Source organism: Misgurnus anguillicaudatus, chromosome 20, assembly GCF_027580225.2.
Source record: "Misgurnus anguillicaudatus chromosome 20, ASM2758022v2, whole genome shotgun sequence".
NCBI lineage: Eukaryota > Metazoa > Chordata > Actinopteri > Cypriniformes > Cobitidae > Misgurnus > Misgurnus anguillicaudatus.
This window is the reverse complement of record NC_073356.2, coordinates 36326803-36342092: the sequence shown is the minus strand read 5'-3', so window position 1 is coordinate 36342092 and position 15290 is coordinate 36326803. Positions and strand designations below refer to the sequence as shown.

Genomic DNA, 15290 nt, shown 5'->3' with positions numbered 1-15290 from the left:
TCCCGGATTTCAATAAAAATATCTTCATTTGTGTTTCGAAGATGAACAAAGTTTTTACAGATGTGGAACAACATTCATCACAACATTTTCATTCTGGGGTGAAATTTAAACAACATGCACTCTAAAAATGGCTGGATAATTTTTGACCCGTAGTGGGTAAATGTTGGACAGAACACATGCTGGGTTAGGGATGACCCGATGTTGGGTTGTAGTTATGCAACCATGGGGTATTATATCCCAGCAGTTGGGTTAGAACAACCCAGCATCGGGTCAATTTTGTCCCAGTAGTGTGTTTTGTCCGGTGTTTGCCCATTGTGGGTCAAAAATAACCCAGCCATTTTTAGAGTGGGGCGGTTTCCCGGAAAAGGCATATCCTAGTCCCAGAATAAAATGCATGTTTGAGCTGCCTTAATTAAAAAGCATCTTGAACTGACGTATCTTAACATGCAGTGCCATTGTTTTGTCTCAAGATGTACACCAGTATTGTTTTTTGTAAAGTATGTTTGTTAAAACTACTTAAATGTCCTAATATAACTAAGGCCTTTGTAATGGATTAATCTAAACCCTGTCTGGGCAACCGCCCCAATATCAGTATCAGGCCAGATTTTATGTTTCTGATCATAAACAACACTGCTTCTCTGTTATGTCTCATAATTCAATGATTACGTTTGCAAGGACATCAATGATTTGATATTAACTCGATTAAGACAATACTTTCAACAGCAAAATGCTCTGCAGGTTACAAATGAAGCCACACACTTATCTCTAAATTCAGATGTTTTGTTATGTTAAGAAGAAAGAACCCAAGCACAGCAGCATGTTTCAACAAAAACTCTTTAAAAACCAAAACAGATGAGAGGACAAAACCTAAATCACACTAAACTTAACTTTACTAGACAGACTGACAGCAAATAACATCAAACAACAAACAAAGACCCAACACAGGACAACAAACACAAAGTTCAGATCCTGACACCCGAACAAAAAGCTAACACAAGCCTGTCACATACAGTATAACACAAAAAATACACTTACAAAGAAGACAGGACAGTGATATGGTTAAGATTTTACTCACACTTGAATGAAAAACCTGCCTAACACGATTCTTTGTTTTATATTATTGTGTCTGTATTATGTTTGCATATTAATAAAGGAGATCTCTTTAATATCATACAGTATGTATGTGGAAGTAAATTATTTCTTTTCACAGATGAACCTCTTCTTATTTTTGCAAGAACCATCAAACCAAGTGTGTAGATTGCCGTTGCCATCTCCCAGACTGGCACAGTTTTCTCCGGATGGATCCTCTACCTTCCAGTTGTCAGGTTCGCTTTTCCCAATTTCCCTCTTGTACCAGAACCTTTATAAGAAAAATGTTTTTTCATCAAAGACCATATTTATCTTTAAAATAATTATAATATTAAACGTATGCAATTAGTTACATAAAACAAGTTTAATTAAACGATTATATAATAATCACCCTACTCTTTATATTAATAATTTATCTAATTGCTATTGCCAAGTTATCATTTTTTGCATTCATTTTATTTTATTTCATTTTTTTTTTATTATGTTACACATTTGTCATTACGTTGAGTAGCCGATAGCAGATTAATTTACAGCAGATTTCATATGTGAACAGAGTTCTTACTTTACTCCGGTCTCTTCAAGAGTTTGATCATTCACCCAAACCCATCGACCTTCAGTCTCCAGATCATTAAGACCGATCCAGTGAGTCTCTTTAATTTTAGACACCAGGAAGTCCTAACAGGAGAAAACACAAATGTCAATAATACTCTAAAAAAAGTACTATCAAAAGTTGAGTCTGATCCTTGATGTATACACATTTAATTTACTTATAATATCTCTGATTCACCTGTTCTTTTTGGCTGGTTATGGTTACCAGATCAGCTCCCATTGAAACACACACAGCACGACTACTTGCCCAGTCTCGTTTATCAGTGCTGAAGTAAATCATCCTACGCCAAACTGTCCAGCCATCCACCGAGAGATTGCAAGACTGAGCTATAAATTAATTAAAAGAGTGATATCAGCCATATAATAAAATATATAATGCAAAAAATAACAATTTGGAATTTGGCAGAAGTATTGTTGGTAGTTGACAGAAAAAAAGATAATTTTACTTAAACACATACCTATAAATAGTACATTTAGAGAACTGATAATAATCTTGAAGTGGTTTCCGGGCTTTATAAGCATAAAACTTATATAACTTACCATCATAAAGGGAAGCTCTTAGTCTGTCGTTCTTGGCTTTTAATTTATGAAGTTCACTTTCCATGGCTGATACAGAAAGGATTACAAAGAAAGTTGAAAAAAATATGCCCTCAAAAGACTGATCTATTGGATTTATATGAAGTTAGAGTATATGAAATGAAAAATATGGAGAATAAAAGAAAAATATCAATTACCAAATTACCAAGAATCCCTAATAATCATATAAATACGTTTATCTTTATAAAAGGAGAGTTGAACTCTAACTGTGGTGTGGTTGGCTGTTAGTTTTCTCTCCATGACTGTAAGCTGCTAGTAAAATATTTTCACCGGGTCAGTAAATGCATATTGAGGAAAGGTTTATGAATTAAAATGAAATTAAACCCACTAAAAATGTATGCTTAGTTAGCACCAGTTACAAAGTTACCAGTTAGTTTTAAGAGAAGCTCATGGTAAATTTGTTTGCTTCAGTATTTTGCAAAGACAGAGATTTAAGCATGAATTATAAGTTTTATTTTAAAAAAATTGTGACGAGATCTCATGATATTAAAATGTGCATAAGATTTCTCATCAAGGTGAAATAACGATATCAGCATAAAATGGAGTTGTGGTAAAACCATAAGAAAAAACAATCTTAGTCCAATTTGCCACTTTCTGACGGCATTTGTTATATCACATAGTGTTGGTTTATATTAGGGTTGTCACGATTCTCCAAATCCTCGATTCGATTACATGTTCGGTTCTAAAGTAACGGTTTGATTCGATTCTCGTTTTTTACTTTTTTTTAGACTAGACTTTTATAAAATATAATATGAGATGCCCTGCCATGTTAGTCATGCTGCCAGTGGAAAAATATGTTTTATTACTTTAAAAACATGCTTTTATTACCGTCAGACGAGATTGTGAGACTGTACCCCAATAAGTCATGTTTAAATGGTGTTTTCATAACTCTTAAGCAACTTAAATATTTTGTTCTGAAACTTAAACAGATCTCAGTTTAGAGAAACGACCGGTCCTGTCACAGACGCTGTTCTGTAGCTAGCTAAGTTAGAGAATGTTAACTCGCAGCACTCAACACGTGTTTGGTTTTTCCACTTGGCATGGGGGTGTGGCAGCATCGACGATTCCATTTTTTTATTTGAAGTTCGAGGTTGTGACTTAATTTCGATAGATTTCGATTTAAAATTGAAATCGTGACACCCTTAGTTTATATTACATTATGGTTGTAGTTTCCCAGTCAGGCTTACTTACAGTAGGCTATAGATGGTTTCATTTGATGCTTGCGCGTTGTTGCGGTTGCCCGTCTGGATAGAACTTATCTTTTGGTCTCTGTTTGTTTAAAGGGGCGGTGAATAAAAGAATAAAATTTTATATATAAGTGGTCATCGTACTTAAACAAACATTCTGTAAGTTTCAGAACTGAAAACGTCCTTGTTACTGAAATAATATAACAGTTTTTGGCACCAAGCACAGAAAACGGCTGATCCAGGAATGTGCCAATGTGTGATAAGAAAAAGTGACCGCTTTAGGAATTTACTTATCATGGTTGAAAACACCTTTCTGGATTTTCCACCGGAAAACTGTGAGTAAATATTGAGATATTTGTCAGGTCTGTCAAGGGTTGCATGCTAAAGATGCTGGGATGCAAATGTTATCAGGGCTCGGAGAAAATCACTTCGTCCCCTACTTTGTGTCACTATTGCTTTTATAAGAGATCGCTTGAAATGTCCTGATTGTAACATCAGTTTAATTTACTAAAAACATTGAACAATTAATAAAGATCCAACACATATAACTGTAATATAACGATAGAAATATACAACATTGGTGATAAGAACTTACCAGCCGCGGTTTAGATTCTGATGCCCACTTACTGTGTTGTATATGGTAATTTAGGCAGGTTGTGGCTCAAATATATATGTGTTCAGCTGCTATTTTTACACATTAAGGTTTTCAAAATAATTCCCCACGTTTAATGACGGGTAATGAAGCTATCCAATCATAGCAGTGTGAGTTTACGTCCAGGTCTTCAATGCATCCCGCCAGGGGCGGAGTGGGACCAAAAAATCTACCGGGAAATTTCGTATACCACCGGCCCTCCGTGGTAAAAAAAAATGTCTTGTAGCCTATTTGTAGTAAAACTAGGGTAATACAAATCGTAATCAATTTGCCCCCAAAAAAAAAACATTTTCATAATAATAATAAAATCATTAAATCATGGCTAATTTTCCTAAATGAGTAACTATACAAAATGATATCTGGTTGAAAGATGGAGATGCGCACCTGTCAATCAGCTATTATATAACAGAGCGAGACCACTGACCAGAGATGAATGTGCTCATAAACGGGAGTAATATGGAATAATTTGTGCATCTTTAAATAGCGGTAAGAATATTTCCTTTAAATGTAATTTTGTCATATAAAGTTAGAGAGATAATAATGTTTTTTCCACGGTTATTGCTTATTTATTTTAACGTGTTTGGCGCATTACCTCAGAGTTTATTTCAGTAATATTGCTTTTTTTCCCCGCTAATAATAATACAATTTACATGCCAATCCTGCTTCCATGTCTTTTTATTAATTTCATTATGCTGTAATGTTAATTTATATGTGGATATTTATTGGCATATGAGACGTTCATTGCCGTTATATAAGTCTAATATTCAAATCATATCCGGAATAATGTGTGCATCTTTGAATAACTGTAAGAATACAGTTCATTTGAAAATAATTTTTGTCAAAGTTTTGAGAAATAATAATGTGTTGTGAGGATATTTATATATTTCAGTTGAATACTCTCGTCTATTAAAGGCGGAGTCCACGATGTTTGAAAAACGCGTTGGAAAAGGAGACGGGCCGACTACCAAAACACGCTTATAGCCAATCAAATCAAATCAAATGCCGGTTTGCGTATGTGTGGGGCGGGTCTATCAACAGAAGGTCCAGATTCTATTGGGGTAGGGGCGTGTTTGTTTAGGTGATTTCAAATATCAACATTGGCTTTCAAACATCATGGACTCCGCCTTTAATATGGAAATCTAATAGAAATCTAATAGTAGGAAATGTGATACTGCAAAGTTACCCTTCTAAATTTTATTTATTATATATAGCCATATGGAGATGTGCTGATTTTATCCATTCAAGTACTGACCACCAGGCTAGAGATTTTAAACATCCTTAATCCACACTTTCTATCAAATAGTCTCCGCTTGATGGATCAATCCGAACGCATATATGTACTGCAATAAACAGGCATTCGGCGACGCGGCTTTTCACATCAAAGGCCGACAGGCTATGCAATTTGGAGAGGGGCCGTTCAATAATCCCCCTATATTTTTTAAAAATCCTAACATGGTTGGACCTGCCGAACAGGTTGAGCACTTTTATTGAGCAAAGAGGCTGCACAGTTTGACCAGAGGGAAGCGGCCGCACATCAGGCCGCCAGACGGGGTTGCTATATAACTTGCCAACAATGTATAACTATTATCAGACCGGCCCTCGCAGCCTCAAAACCCTACCGGCCCACCGGGAAATGTCCCGACTCTCCCGATGGCCACTCCGCTACTGCATCCCGTCCATCAAAACAGAGCATTTCTCGAGCCAGCCTTTAAACCAGGGTACAAATTAGCCTATTACTTATTGGTTTTGATGTTTTTGAATGTAAAAGCTATGCGAACATCATAAGTAGACCTCAGGCAACAGTATAAAACAATAAAAACAGCAGATTTGTTGCCTCTTTAATGGTCTAACTAGTGGCTAAACTGAACTCTAGGACAAATATCTTGTCAAAATAACAAATATTTTGTTTTTTCTAAAGATGAGGGGATGCAGCCATCATGGATCACCGCCATGTGAATGGAGGTTTTGTCATCATAGAACTCCTAAATGCGGCTGTCGTTAGAGATAATTTTTATAACTTGTTGCTTATGTGCGACGTGCAGATTTGTATTTCTCTTTTTGCCTTTACAGAGATATGTGTGTTTCTATGAGGACGCGCTCCAGTCCTAATGCTGCGTTCAGGCCAGCCGCGGTAGAGGCTTCAAGTGCAAGTGATTTCAATGTTAAAGCTCCCGTTCTGTCTGTGATTTTGAAGCTTTGATTGTGTTTATAGTGGGCAATATAACATGTGTTCATGTTTCACGTGTAAAAAAACGCGGTATTTTTCACACTATTGACTTATCTGTATAGCGCTGTTTTCACTGTCCTCAAAACAGGCTGATATATTCCTTGTTATGTGAAGTCCCTCCTTCAGAAATACATATCGAGTTCTGATTGTGTAGTTTGTTTAGTGTGCTGTGATTCCCCAGACAGCAGCTTAGCTTAGCAGAGCCGTTTGAGCCAAAGCTGGTGACTGACGTATTCCTGTGGGCGGAGTTTAGTCAACGAACTGTTTTACTGACGTCATTAAAGCAGGAAATAGAGGGCTGTAGTCCAAACCGGCCGTTCGTTGTAGGCTTTTAAAGAGGAATTCTATTGAAGAAAATATATCGCCTGGCAGTGAACTTTGAGCTATATCATTTTACAGGTATTATTTATGCTATTATAGCAACATTACACACTAACTAGGGTTTAAAAAATGGTTTTAGGAAGAACGTGACCTTTAAGTCAATGTAAAGACGCTGGGATGCGCATAATGAGGCGTTTAGCGCGGCGCGGTAGACGCGATTCCACCTCATTCGTGAGGTTGGCTGTTAGTTTTCTCTCCATGACTGCAGAAAAATGAATGAACAATGAAGCAAGCTGCTATTAAAATATTTTCACTTACATGATCTGTTTTATATTTTTATGCATTTCTGTTATTGAAACAGATTCATGTTCTGTAGTGTACATGACATTTTTACTGACTTGTGGCATTAATCTCTTGAGCTGACAGTTGCATTAAAGCCCTTTGGTGTTGTACGTGCAGTGATTCAAAATCTCCAAGATTATTATTATCTGATAAAAGAAAACAACATCAACAACAACAATAATGTGACTATAGGACAATAACACAAAGTTCATTGACAGTGAGTAAAGATTTAAGATCAGTTATACTCACACAGGACCCCCAAAACACAGAGACCACCAACAGCAAGAACAACAAAGACGCAGAGAACCAACAGAAGAACTTTAGTATACTTAGATTGAGTCACATTTCTCTTCTGATGGACTCCTTTGGGATCCCCTGAAATAACAAGTAATGAAGAATTACTCTTAAACCGATCATAGCCTAATCTAAAACTAAAATAACCGTGACTAACTCGTCGAAGAGCTCCAAGAGTGTAGTTTTCATATTTTATCCAAAAAGTTTAATAGGGAGAGTAATTTAGTAAAATATTACTGGCCCACAGGTGGTTCCAAATTGTTATTACATATTTATAACATTAATATACTACTTTTAACCTAAATAATCTTAACAAACTATATATCACTGGAAAGCACTAAAAGATAATTTTTATATTTCACCCCTGATTTGCAAAGAGAATGATGTATTAACAGTACACCATTCCCAAACCATCTCCTCTCCGTCAGTTATCCCTGCTCTCACCCACATTATCAATTCATCCCTTTCTACTGGCACCTTCCCTGTGGCATTTAAAGAGGCTCGGATAACCCTACTGCTGAAGAAACCGACACTCAATCCTGCTATGCTTGAGAACTACAGACCCGTTTCTCTTCTTCCTTTCATTGCCAAGACTCTTGAACGTGTGGTGTTCATCCAGCTTTCCTCTTTCTTCACACAAAACAATCTCCTGGATAGCAATCAGTCTGGTTTCAAAAGCGGCCACTTCACTGAGTCACTGAAGCCCTAAGGCAGGCAAGGGCAGCCTCCAAATCATCTGTGCTGATCTTACTGGATCTATCTACCACTTTCGACATGGTCAATTACAGCATCCTCCTGTCAACCTTCATGGCTATGGGTGTCTCTGACACAGCGCTTCTATGGTTCAAGTCGTACCTGTCAGGCAGGTCATTTCGGGTATCCTGGAGAGGTGAAGTTTCCGAACCCCAACGTCTCGATACCGGGGTGCCTCAAGGTTCTGTGCTTGGACCATTGCTCTTTTCGATATACATGACATCCCTAGGCTCTGTCATTCGAAAACATGGCTTTTCCTACAACTGCAATGCGGACGACACGCAACTCCACCTGTCGTTCCACCCTGATGATCCCACGGTTTCTGCCCGCATCTCGGCATGCCTGGGGGACATCTCACTCTGGATAAAGGATCACCATCTCCAGCTTAACCTTGTGAAGACAGAACTGCTTGTCATATCTTCTGAACAACCTGATCTCACAAATTTCCGTGGCATAGTCACGGAATTTTGTGCTAATTTTTTCGTGGCATTCTCACGGATTGGTTACTCAACTGTTTTGTCCTATTTTCTTACCATTTTTGCTTCGGTTTAGGGTTAGATTTACATGAAATTACATCCCTACCCAAACCCAACTCTAACCCCAACGCCAGGCGACAATTGTTTAAAGTTTAGAAAATATAAAAGAATAAATCAGAAAAAATAACCAATAGTTAAAGTGACATACTAATGCAAACACCAAATCTAACCCTAAACCGAAGCGAAAATGGTTTGAAAATAGGAAAAAGCAGTTGAGTAACCAATCCGTGAGAATGCCACGAAAAACGCAGTCCTTAGCAGGGCCACGGAAAAAATGCGGAGATCCGTGAGAATGCCACGGAAAAATGAGCACAAAATTCCGTGACTATCCCACGGAACTTTGTGAGATCATGTTGCTTCTGAACCTAAGATTCAGCACAACCTTTTCATCCAGCTACGTTCCTCAACCATCACGCCTTCCAGGACAGCCCAAAACCTGGGAGTTGTCATTGATGATCAGCTTAGCTTCACGGATCATGTTGCCAGCACCGCTCGCTCTTGTAGATTCATCCTCTACAATATTAGGAAAATTAGACCTTTCCTAAATGAGTATGCTACGCATGTCCTAGTCCAAGCTCTTGTCTGTCCAGGCTGCACTACTGCAGTGCGCTACTGGCCTGCACGACCAAACCCCTACAGATGATTTAGAAAGCAGCGGCAAGAGTGGTCTTCAATGAGCCAAAGAGGGCGCACGTCACTCCTCTCTTTGTCAAGTTACACTGGCTTCCTATAGCAGCTTGCATCAAATGTAAAGCTCTGATCCTGGCCTTTAAAACCACCACTGGGTCAGCACCCTCTTACCTTCACTTACTTATAAAGCCTTATGTACCCTCTCGATCCCTGTGCTCTGTCACCGAGGGACGACTTGTATGCCATCTCAAAAAGGGAAAAAAACATGATTGCGTACTTCATAGGAGCTGTTTCACAACTGTGGAAAGATCTGCTGACTCTGTAGCTGTCTTTAAGACTCTGCTAAAAACCCATTACCTCACTTCCTAATACAGGACTTACTGTCTCTATTTTTCCTTTCTCTTTATCTGTATTTATTACCAAAAAAATTACTAACCAACTCTCATCTATGTATACTGTGTTGAACTTGATAAGACTATTTCCAGTGCACTTATGTATTGCTGTTCTTGTGTTGCTATGATGGCTTCTGTTGTTTACCTCATTGTAAGTCACTTTGGACAAAAGCGTCTGCTAAATGACTAAATGTAAATGTAAACAGTAATTTTAAAAAGTCCCTGACCCACAGGTGGGCTCATTAATTATTACATATTTATGACACTAATGTCTTACTCTAAACATGACAAAAAAACTTCAAAACCTCTTTGTAGCTTTCTGATATATAAGCATTTGATGATAAAAATTATGTATTGTCTGTAAATCCTGTTTATTAAAATAAACTTAATATTTTATTTATTTAATATTAACAACTTCAGACACAATGAACATGTTTAAAGAGTCTTCTTTAAAAAAAAGACCAAGATAAGACTTCTAGACCAAAGAATGCCAGAATTATACTGATGTGAAGGTGCACTCAGAAGGGTTGATTGTATCATCAAAAGTAAATTTATAAGAATATCATCGGCCTGCTTTTATAGAGCCATTCACAAGTGCACTTTGATCATGTAAATATATGATATCCTCCAAAAGAAGAGAGTTAACAGAAGACAAGTGTACAGGACAGTTTTGATGTTTCTCTGACATTTACTTTCAGAGTAAATCCCGCAGCATAGAGTTTTGTGTAGTAATCTACGAGATCTCTTTTAGGTCAATCAGTTGTGTAGCCCTGCAATGTTTTATTTAATTGTTTTGTTTCCTCTTTTGCTAATATAACTTTAATTGGCTCTGTGTAAATAAACTAATGTCAAAATATTAATTGTCTATAACATTGTTTATGAATACTGGTAAGCACAGAAATATGTGCATTATTAGGCAATGTACTAAATGATTTGCGTCAGCTGTTAAGAAAATTAAAGTTCCTCTTATCTCAGTCAAACCACTGAAATCAAATTGGACAATAAATAATGACTTCAATTAAAAAAGTAAATGATGTTTATTCTTACCATTACAGTAAGAGGCTTCATTGATTGATAAATCTACGAAATCTGTATTTTCATAGATTGCGTCCATGTTACTGAGCTGACGGCAAATTCCTCTTCAGGAAGGGAAGTTGACTCAACCTCTTTCTGTAAAAACCCACAAAGGAAATGAGACAAATGAGTGAGGTATGTTTGGCCTTTAGTTTGCTCACTCACGGAGGTACAGATAGAAATAGTTTGGCATAATTTTGTTTTAGTAAAATCTTTTCTGTAAAGCTGCAAAAAAATTGAAAATTATCGTCCCCTTGTCATTATCTGAAGGTTAATTGGTAGAGCACTGTGTTAGGATGTCAAAGGTTATGGGTTCAATTCCCAAGCAACAAATTAAATGTGTACACTATATACATTGAGTGAACTATACCAGTGTGTCCCAATCCTGGTCCTCAGGTACCCCCTTCCCGAAAGTTTTAGTCTCCTTATTTAAAACACCTGATTAAACTCATTAGTTTTGCATTTTTACTAACAACTCCCATAATGAAAACAAGATTGTCATACAACCCCAAAACAGAAAAAGTTGGGACACAGTAGAAATTGTGAGTAAAAAAGGAATGGAATAATTTACAAATCTCATAAACTTATATTTTATTCACAGTAGTATATAGATAACATATCAAATGTTGAAAGTGAGATATTTTGAAATGTCATGCCAAATATTGGCTCATTTATGATTTGATGAGAGCTACACATTCCAAAAAAAGTTGGGACAGGTAGCAATAAGAAGCCATAAAAGTTAAATGTACATACTGTATAAGGAACAGCTGGAGGAGGACCAATGTTTAGGAATAGAAATGTTGTCCCATTCTTGTCTAAAACAGGCTTCTAGTTGCTCAACGGTCTTAGGTCTTCTTTGTCGCATCTTCCTCTTTATGATGCACCAAATGTTTTCTGTGGGCAGTGTTGTAGTCGAGTCACCAACTGTCGAGTCCGAGTCGAGTCTCGAGTCCCAGTGTTCGAGTCCGAGTCCAAGTCCGAGTCACCAAAGAAGAGTCCGAGTCGAGTCCAAGTCGAGTCACCATTACCAGAGTTCGAGTCCGAGTCGAGTCTCAAGTCCCCAGTGTTCGAGTCCGAGTCTCAAGTCCTGTATTCGAGTCTGAGAGTGCCTACATGTCTCCACTTTGGGACCTTCAAAAAACTGATAAAATGTATTAAAAAGGTTCTACATTAAACAAAAATGACACCACTGTCACGATTCCAAAGGGAGTTTATTTACTGATTTGACATACACTTTGGAACACACTTTGTAACTTTACGAAGCCATCAAAAGCATGTGTGTACTTCCATTGTTGTAAACTTGTGATTGAGAACTAGCGTAGAAAATTTACAAATTTAATTTGTAATCATGCTGCATTTTGTTTTTTGAGGAAATAAGAACAAACAACTGAGTTGGCATTGAAGTCTATTAAGAAAACATCCTGAAATGATTTTCTTAAAAAAACAATTTATTTTCCATAGTAGGAGTCATTTTTTGGACCCAACATCAAATAGGAAAATTCAACTGCAGTAGCCACCGTTCAACCTGAAGAGGGCAGCACTCAGACGTTTTTACACCATATATTGTAGTTTTGAAACACTTTATATCCAAACGTACATCAAAATCAATGAACAACACTAATAAACCATCATTCTTACAGATCAGTAACTAAATAAACTTGGATTAGGGTTTAGTTACTCTTTTTAAGTTATCAACAGACAAAAAATGCTGTAATCTGAACCAGACATACATTAACCCTAGCTTTTTCTGTTTGTTATATATGCATTAGTCAATATTTAAAAAAAAAGCTAACGTTAGGCAATGGAAAGCATTTTACTTACTTTTCTGGGTGCATCCGTGACAGGTGTCTGTTAAAGTTTGAGGTTGTCCCAGTCTTTTACCTACACACACAACATTTAGCGCTGCTCTTTCCAGCATTAGAAGCAAAATTCGCGTAGGCGAACTTCACGATCCGGGGCACGTCTTTCTGCATTTTACAAATGTGAACATTTAGCCCGCGAATCATGCATCATGCATTGCACGAGTGTAAAAGTGAGTGACGTCAGTGAGTGTGTTGTCAAGCAAAGAGAGCGAGAGGTAGCAGTGTCTGTGAAGGGAGATCGCGACCGGTCTTGTTGGGCACGAAACAGGAAAAGTGTAACACCTTATATAATTTTTTATAACATATTTAGTCAAAAACAAAGTGATGAATGCTCAAGTCCGATTGTATATATCCTCGAGTCCGAGTCCAAGTACGAGTCATCAATCCGCGAGTCCAAGTCGAGTCACAAGTCCAGAGAATGGATTCTCGAGTCGGACTCGAGTCCAAAGAATAGTGACTCGAGTCGGACTCGAGTCCGAGTCCAGGACTCGAGTACTCCATCACTGATCTGGACTGCAGGCTGGCCATTTCAATACTCAGATCCTTCTTCTTCGCAGTCTTGATGTTGTAATTGATGCAGTATGTGGTCTGGCATTTGTCATGTTGGAAAATGCAAGGTCTTCCCTGAAAGAGACGACGTCTGAATGGGATCATATGTATCTAGAACTTGGATAAACCTTTCAGCATTGATGGTGCCTTTCCAGATGTGTAAGCTGCCCATGCCACACGTACTCTTGCAACCCCAAACCATCAGAGATGCAGGCTTCTGAACTGAGCGCCAATAACAACTTGGGTTGTCATTGTCCTCTTTAGTCCGGATGAAATGGCATCCCAGTTTTTCAAAAAGAACTTCAAATTTTGATTTGTTGGACCACAGAACAGTTTTCCACTTTGCCAAAGTCCATTTTAAATGAGCCTCGCCCAGGGAAAACGCCTGTGTTTCTGGATCATGTTTAGATATGGCTTCTTTTTTGACCTATAGAGTTTTAGCTGGCAACGGCGAATGACACGGTGGATTGTGTTCACTGACAATGTTTTCTGGAAGTATTCCTGAGCCCATGTTATGATTTCCATTACAGTAGCATTCCTGTATGTGATGCAGTGCCGTCTAAGAGCCCGAAGATCACGGGCATCCAGTATGGTTTTCCGGTCTTGACCCTTACGCACAGAGATTGTTCAAGATTCTCTGAATCTTTGAATGGTTTTATGCACTGTAGATGATGATAACTTCAATCTCATTGCAATTTTTCTCTAAGAAACTCAGAAAACTATTTTTCGCTGCAGCATTTGGGGAATTGGTGATTCTCTGCCCATCTTGACCTCTGAGAGACACTGCCACTCTGAGAGGCTCTTTTTATACCCAATCATGTTGCCAATTGACCTAATAAGTTGCAAATTGGTCTTTCAACTGTTCCTTATATGTACATTTAAATTTTCTGGCCTCTTATTGCTACCTGTCCCAACTTTTTTTGGAATGTGTAGCTCTCATGAAATCAAAAATGAGCCAATATTTGGCATGACATTTCAAATTATCTTACTTTCAACATTTGATATGTTATCTATATTCTACTGTGAATAAAATATAAGTTTATGAGATTTGTAAATTAGTCCATTCCTTTTTTACTCACAATTTCTACTGTGTCCCAACTTTTTCTGTTTTGGGGTTGTAGATTGCTGCCATTTGTCAAACAATAGCTGCAGAAAACTCTGTACTGGAAAGGAAGCCAATAAGTAAATGACACTCAAAAATTATTATACCAATGTTATTGCATTCATCTCTGCACAAGAGACTAGGCATGGGCCGGTTAGTGGTTTTAAGGTATACCGAGGTTTTAAAGAGTCAGGTTTCGAAACCAATAAAATTTCATTTAACGATCTACTGTAAGCGCATAGAGATAGAGCGCAGTTATGCAAATTTGAAAACCATGCCCACCGGGGGGGAACGTAATCCAACCATCTCCATTGACTTTGTATTGCGAGAAGCCGTCTCCTTGTCATTTCTGGCTTATAACAAAAAACTGAATAATGCCTAAAAGCTGCTGTGTGACAATATGTACAGCTAACAAGCCAAAGAACCCAGAAATAAGTTTTTTATAAGCTGTCGAGCCGTAAAACCCAGTCTTTAAGGAGAATAAAGTGGATCGCCGACTACGTTTCCCCTCTAGTGGACGCAGTTCTACTAATAGAAGTACTATGAAATGTTGCCTGTATCCATTTTTGTGTCTTTAAACGCTCGTTTTTTGGGGTCGACAGCAGGGGCGCTGTAAAGGGGGGGGGGTAAACAATGACGATTCTCGGGGCCCACGAGTAAGAGGGGGCCCAGAGAAGCCCCCAAAATTGTGGTGCTAAAAAATATTTAACAGTAAAAATTATTAACTTTAAATTATTCTATTTGCTCTTTCTCGGTATCAAAAAAATGTATTTGTTTAGGAAACACAAACGTCCGTGAGCCACTTTCCCCCCTCTCAATTATCATAAAATGGTTCAGTCCGCCCAAATTGTATAATCCAGGCAACACAGCTTGACTTCACTTATAGCGCCGGCAGAATATCAACTTGACTGACAAGGAAGTGAAAATGCCTCAAAAATCTGGAAGTCAAAAACGGAAAGAGAAAAAAAATAAGAGAAGTGAAAGAGGCAAAGGGTCAACATTACCCAATTTTTCACAAGAAAAGGTGGGTTTGTAAGTAAGCCTAAATTGTTAGTGGATCGCACGCCCGTGACA

The 15290-nt window shown here is 37.9% G+C and overlaps 1 protein-coding gene and 1 long non-coding RNA gene across 2 annotated transcripts in view; one reads left to right on the top strand and one right to left on the bottom strand.

Moving 5' to 3' along the window:
• LOC129454846 (uncharacterized) overlaps window positions 1-15290 on the top strand; it is a 146103-nt gene that overhangs the window by 80927 nt on the left and 49886 nt on the right. The gene's annotated exons all lie outside the window — the stretch shown is intronic.
• On the bottom strand, window positions 311-10804 carry LOC129454831 (CD209 antigen-like protein C). The gene is made up of 7 exons (XM_055219409.2): window positions 10677-10804; window positions 7274-7399; window positions 7081-7170; window positions 2239-2304; window positions 1877-2025; window positions 1652-1764; window positions 311-1360 (listed from the first exon to the last, which is right to left on the bottom strand). Exons 1-7 carry the CDS (start codon window positions 10741-10743, stop codon window positions 1195-1197), a joined length of 777 nt encoding a protein of 258 aa, XP_055075384.2. The 5' UTR covers window positions 10744-10804; the 3' UTR covers window positions 311-1194.

Excerpts from the sequence above, each read along its gene's own strand:
- LOC129454831 (XM_055219409.2), bottom strand. The coding sequence starts at position 10,743 with ATGGACGCAATCTATGAAAATACAGATTTCGTAGATTTATCAATCAAT. Across the intron at positions 7,171-7,273 it reads CTGTGTTTTGGGGGTCCTGT|ATAATAATAATCTTGGAGAT; the intron begins GTGAGTATAACT and ends TTCTTTTATCAG. Across the intron at positions 1,765-1,876 it reads TAACCAGCCAAAAAGAACAG|GACTTCCTGGTGTCTAAAAT; the intron begins GTGAATCAGAGA and ends TTCTCCTGTTAG.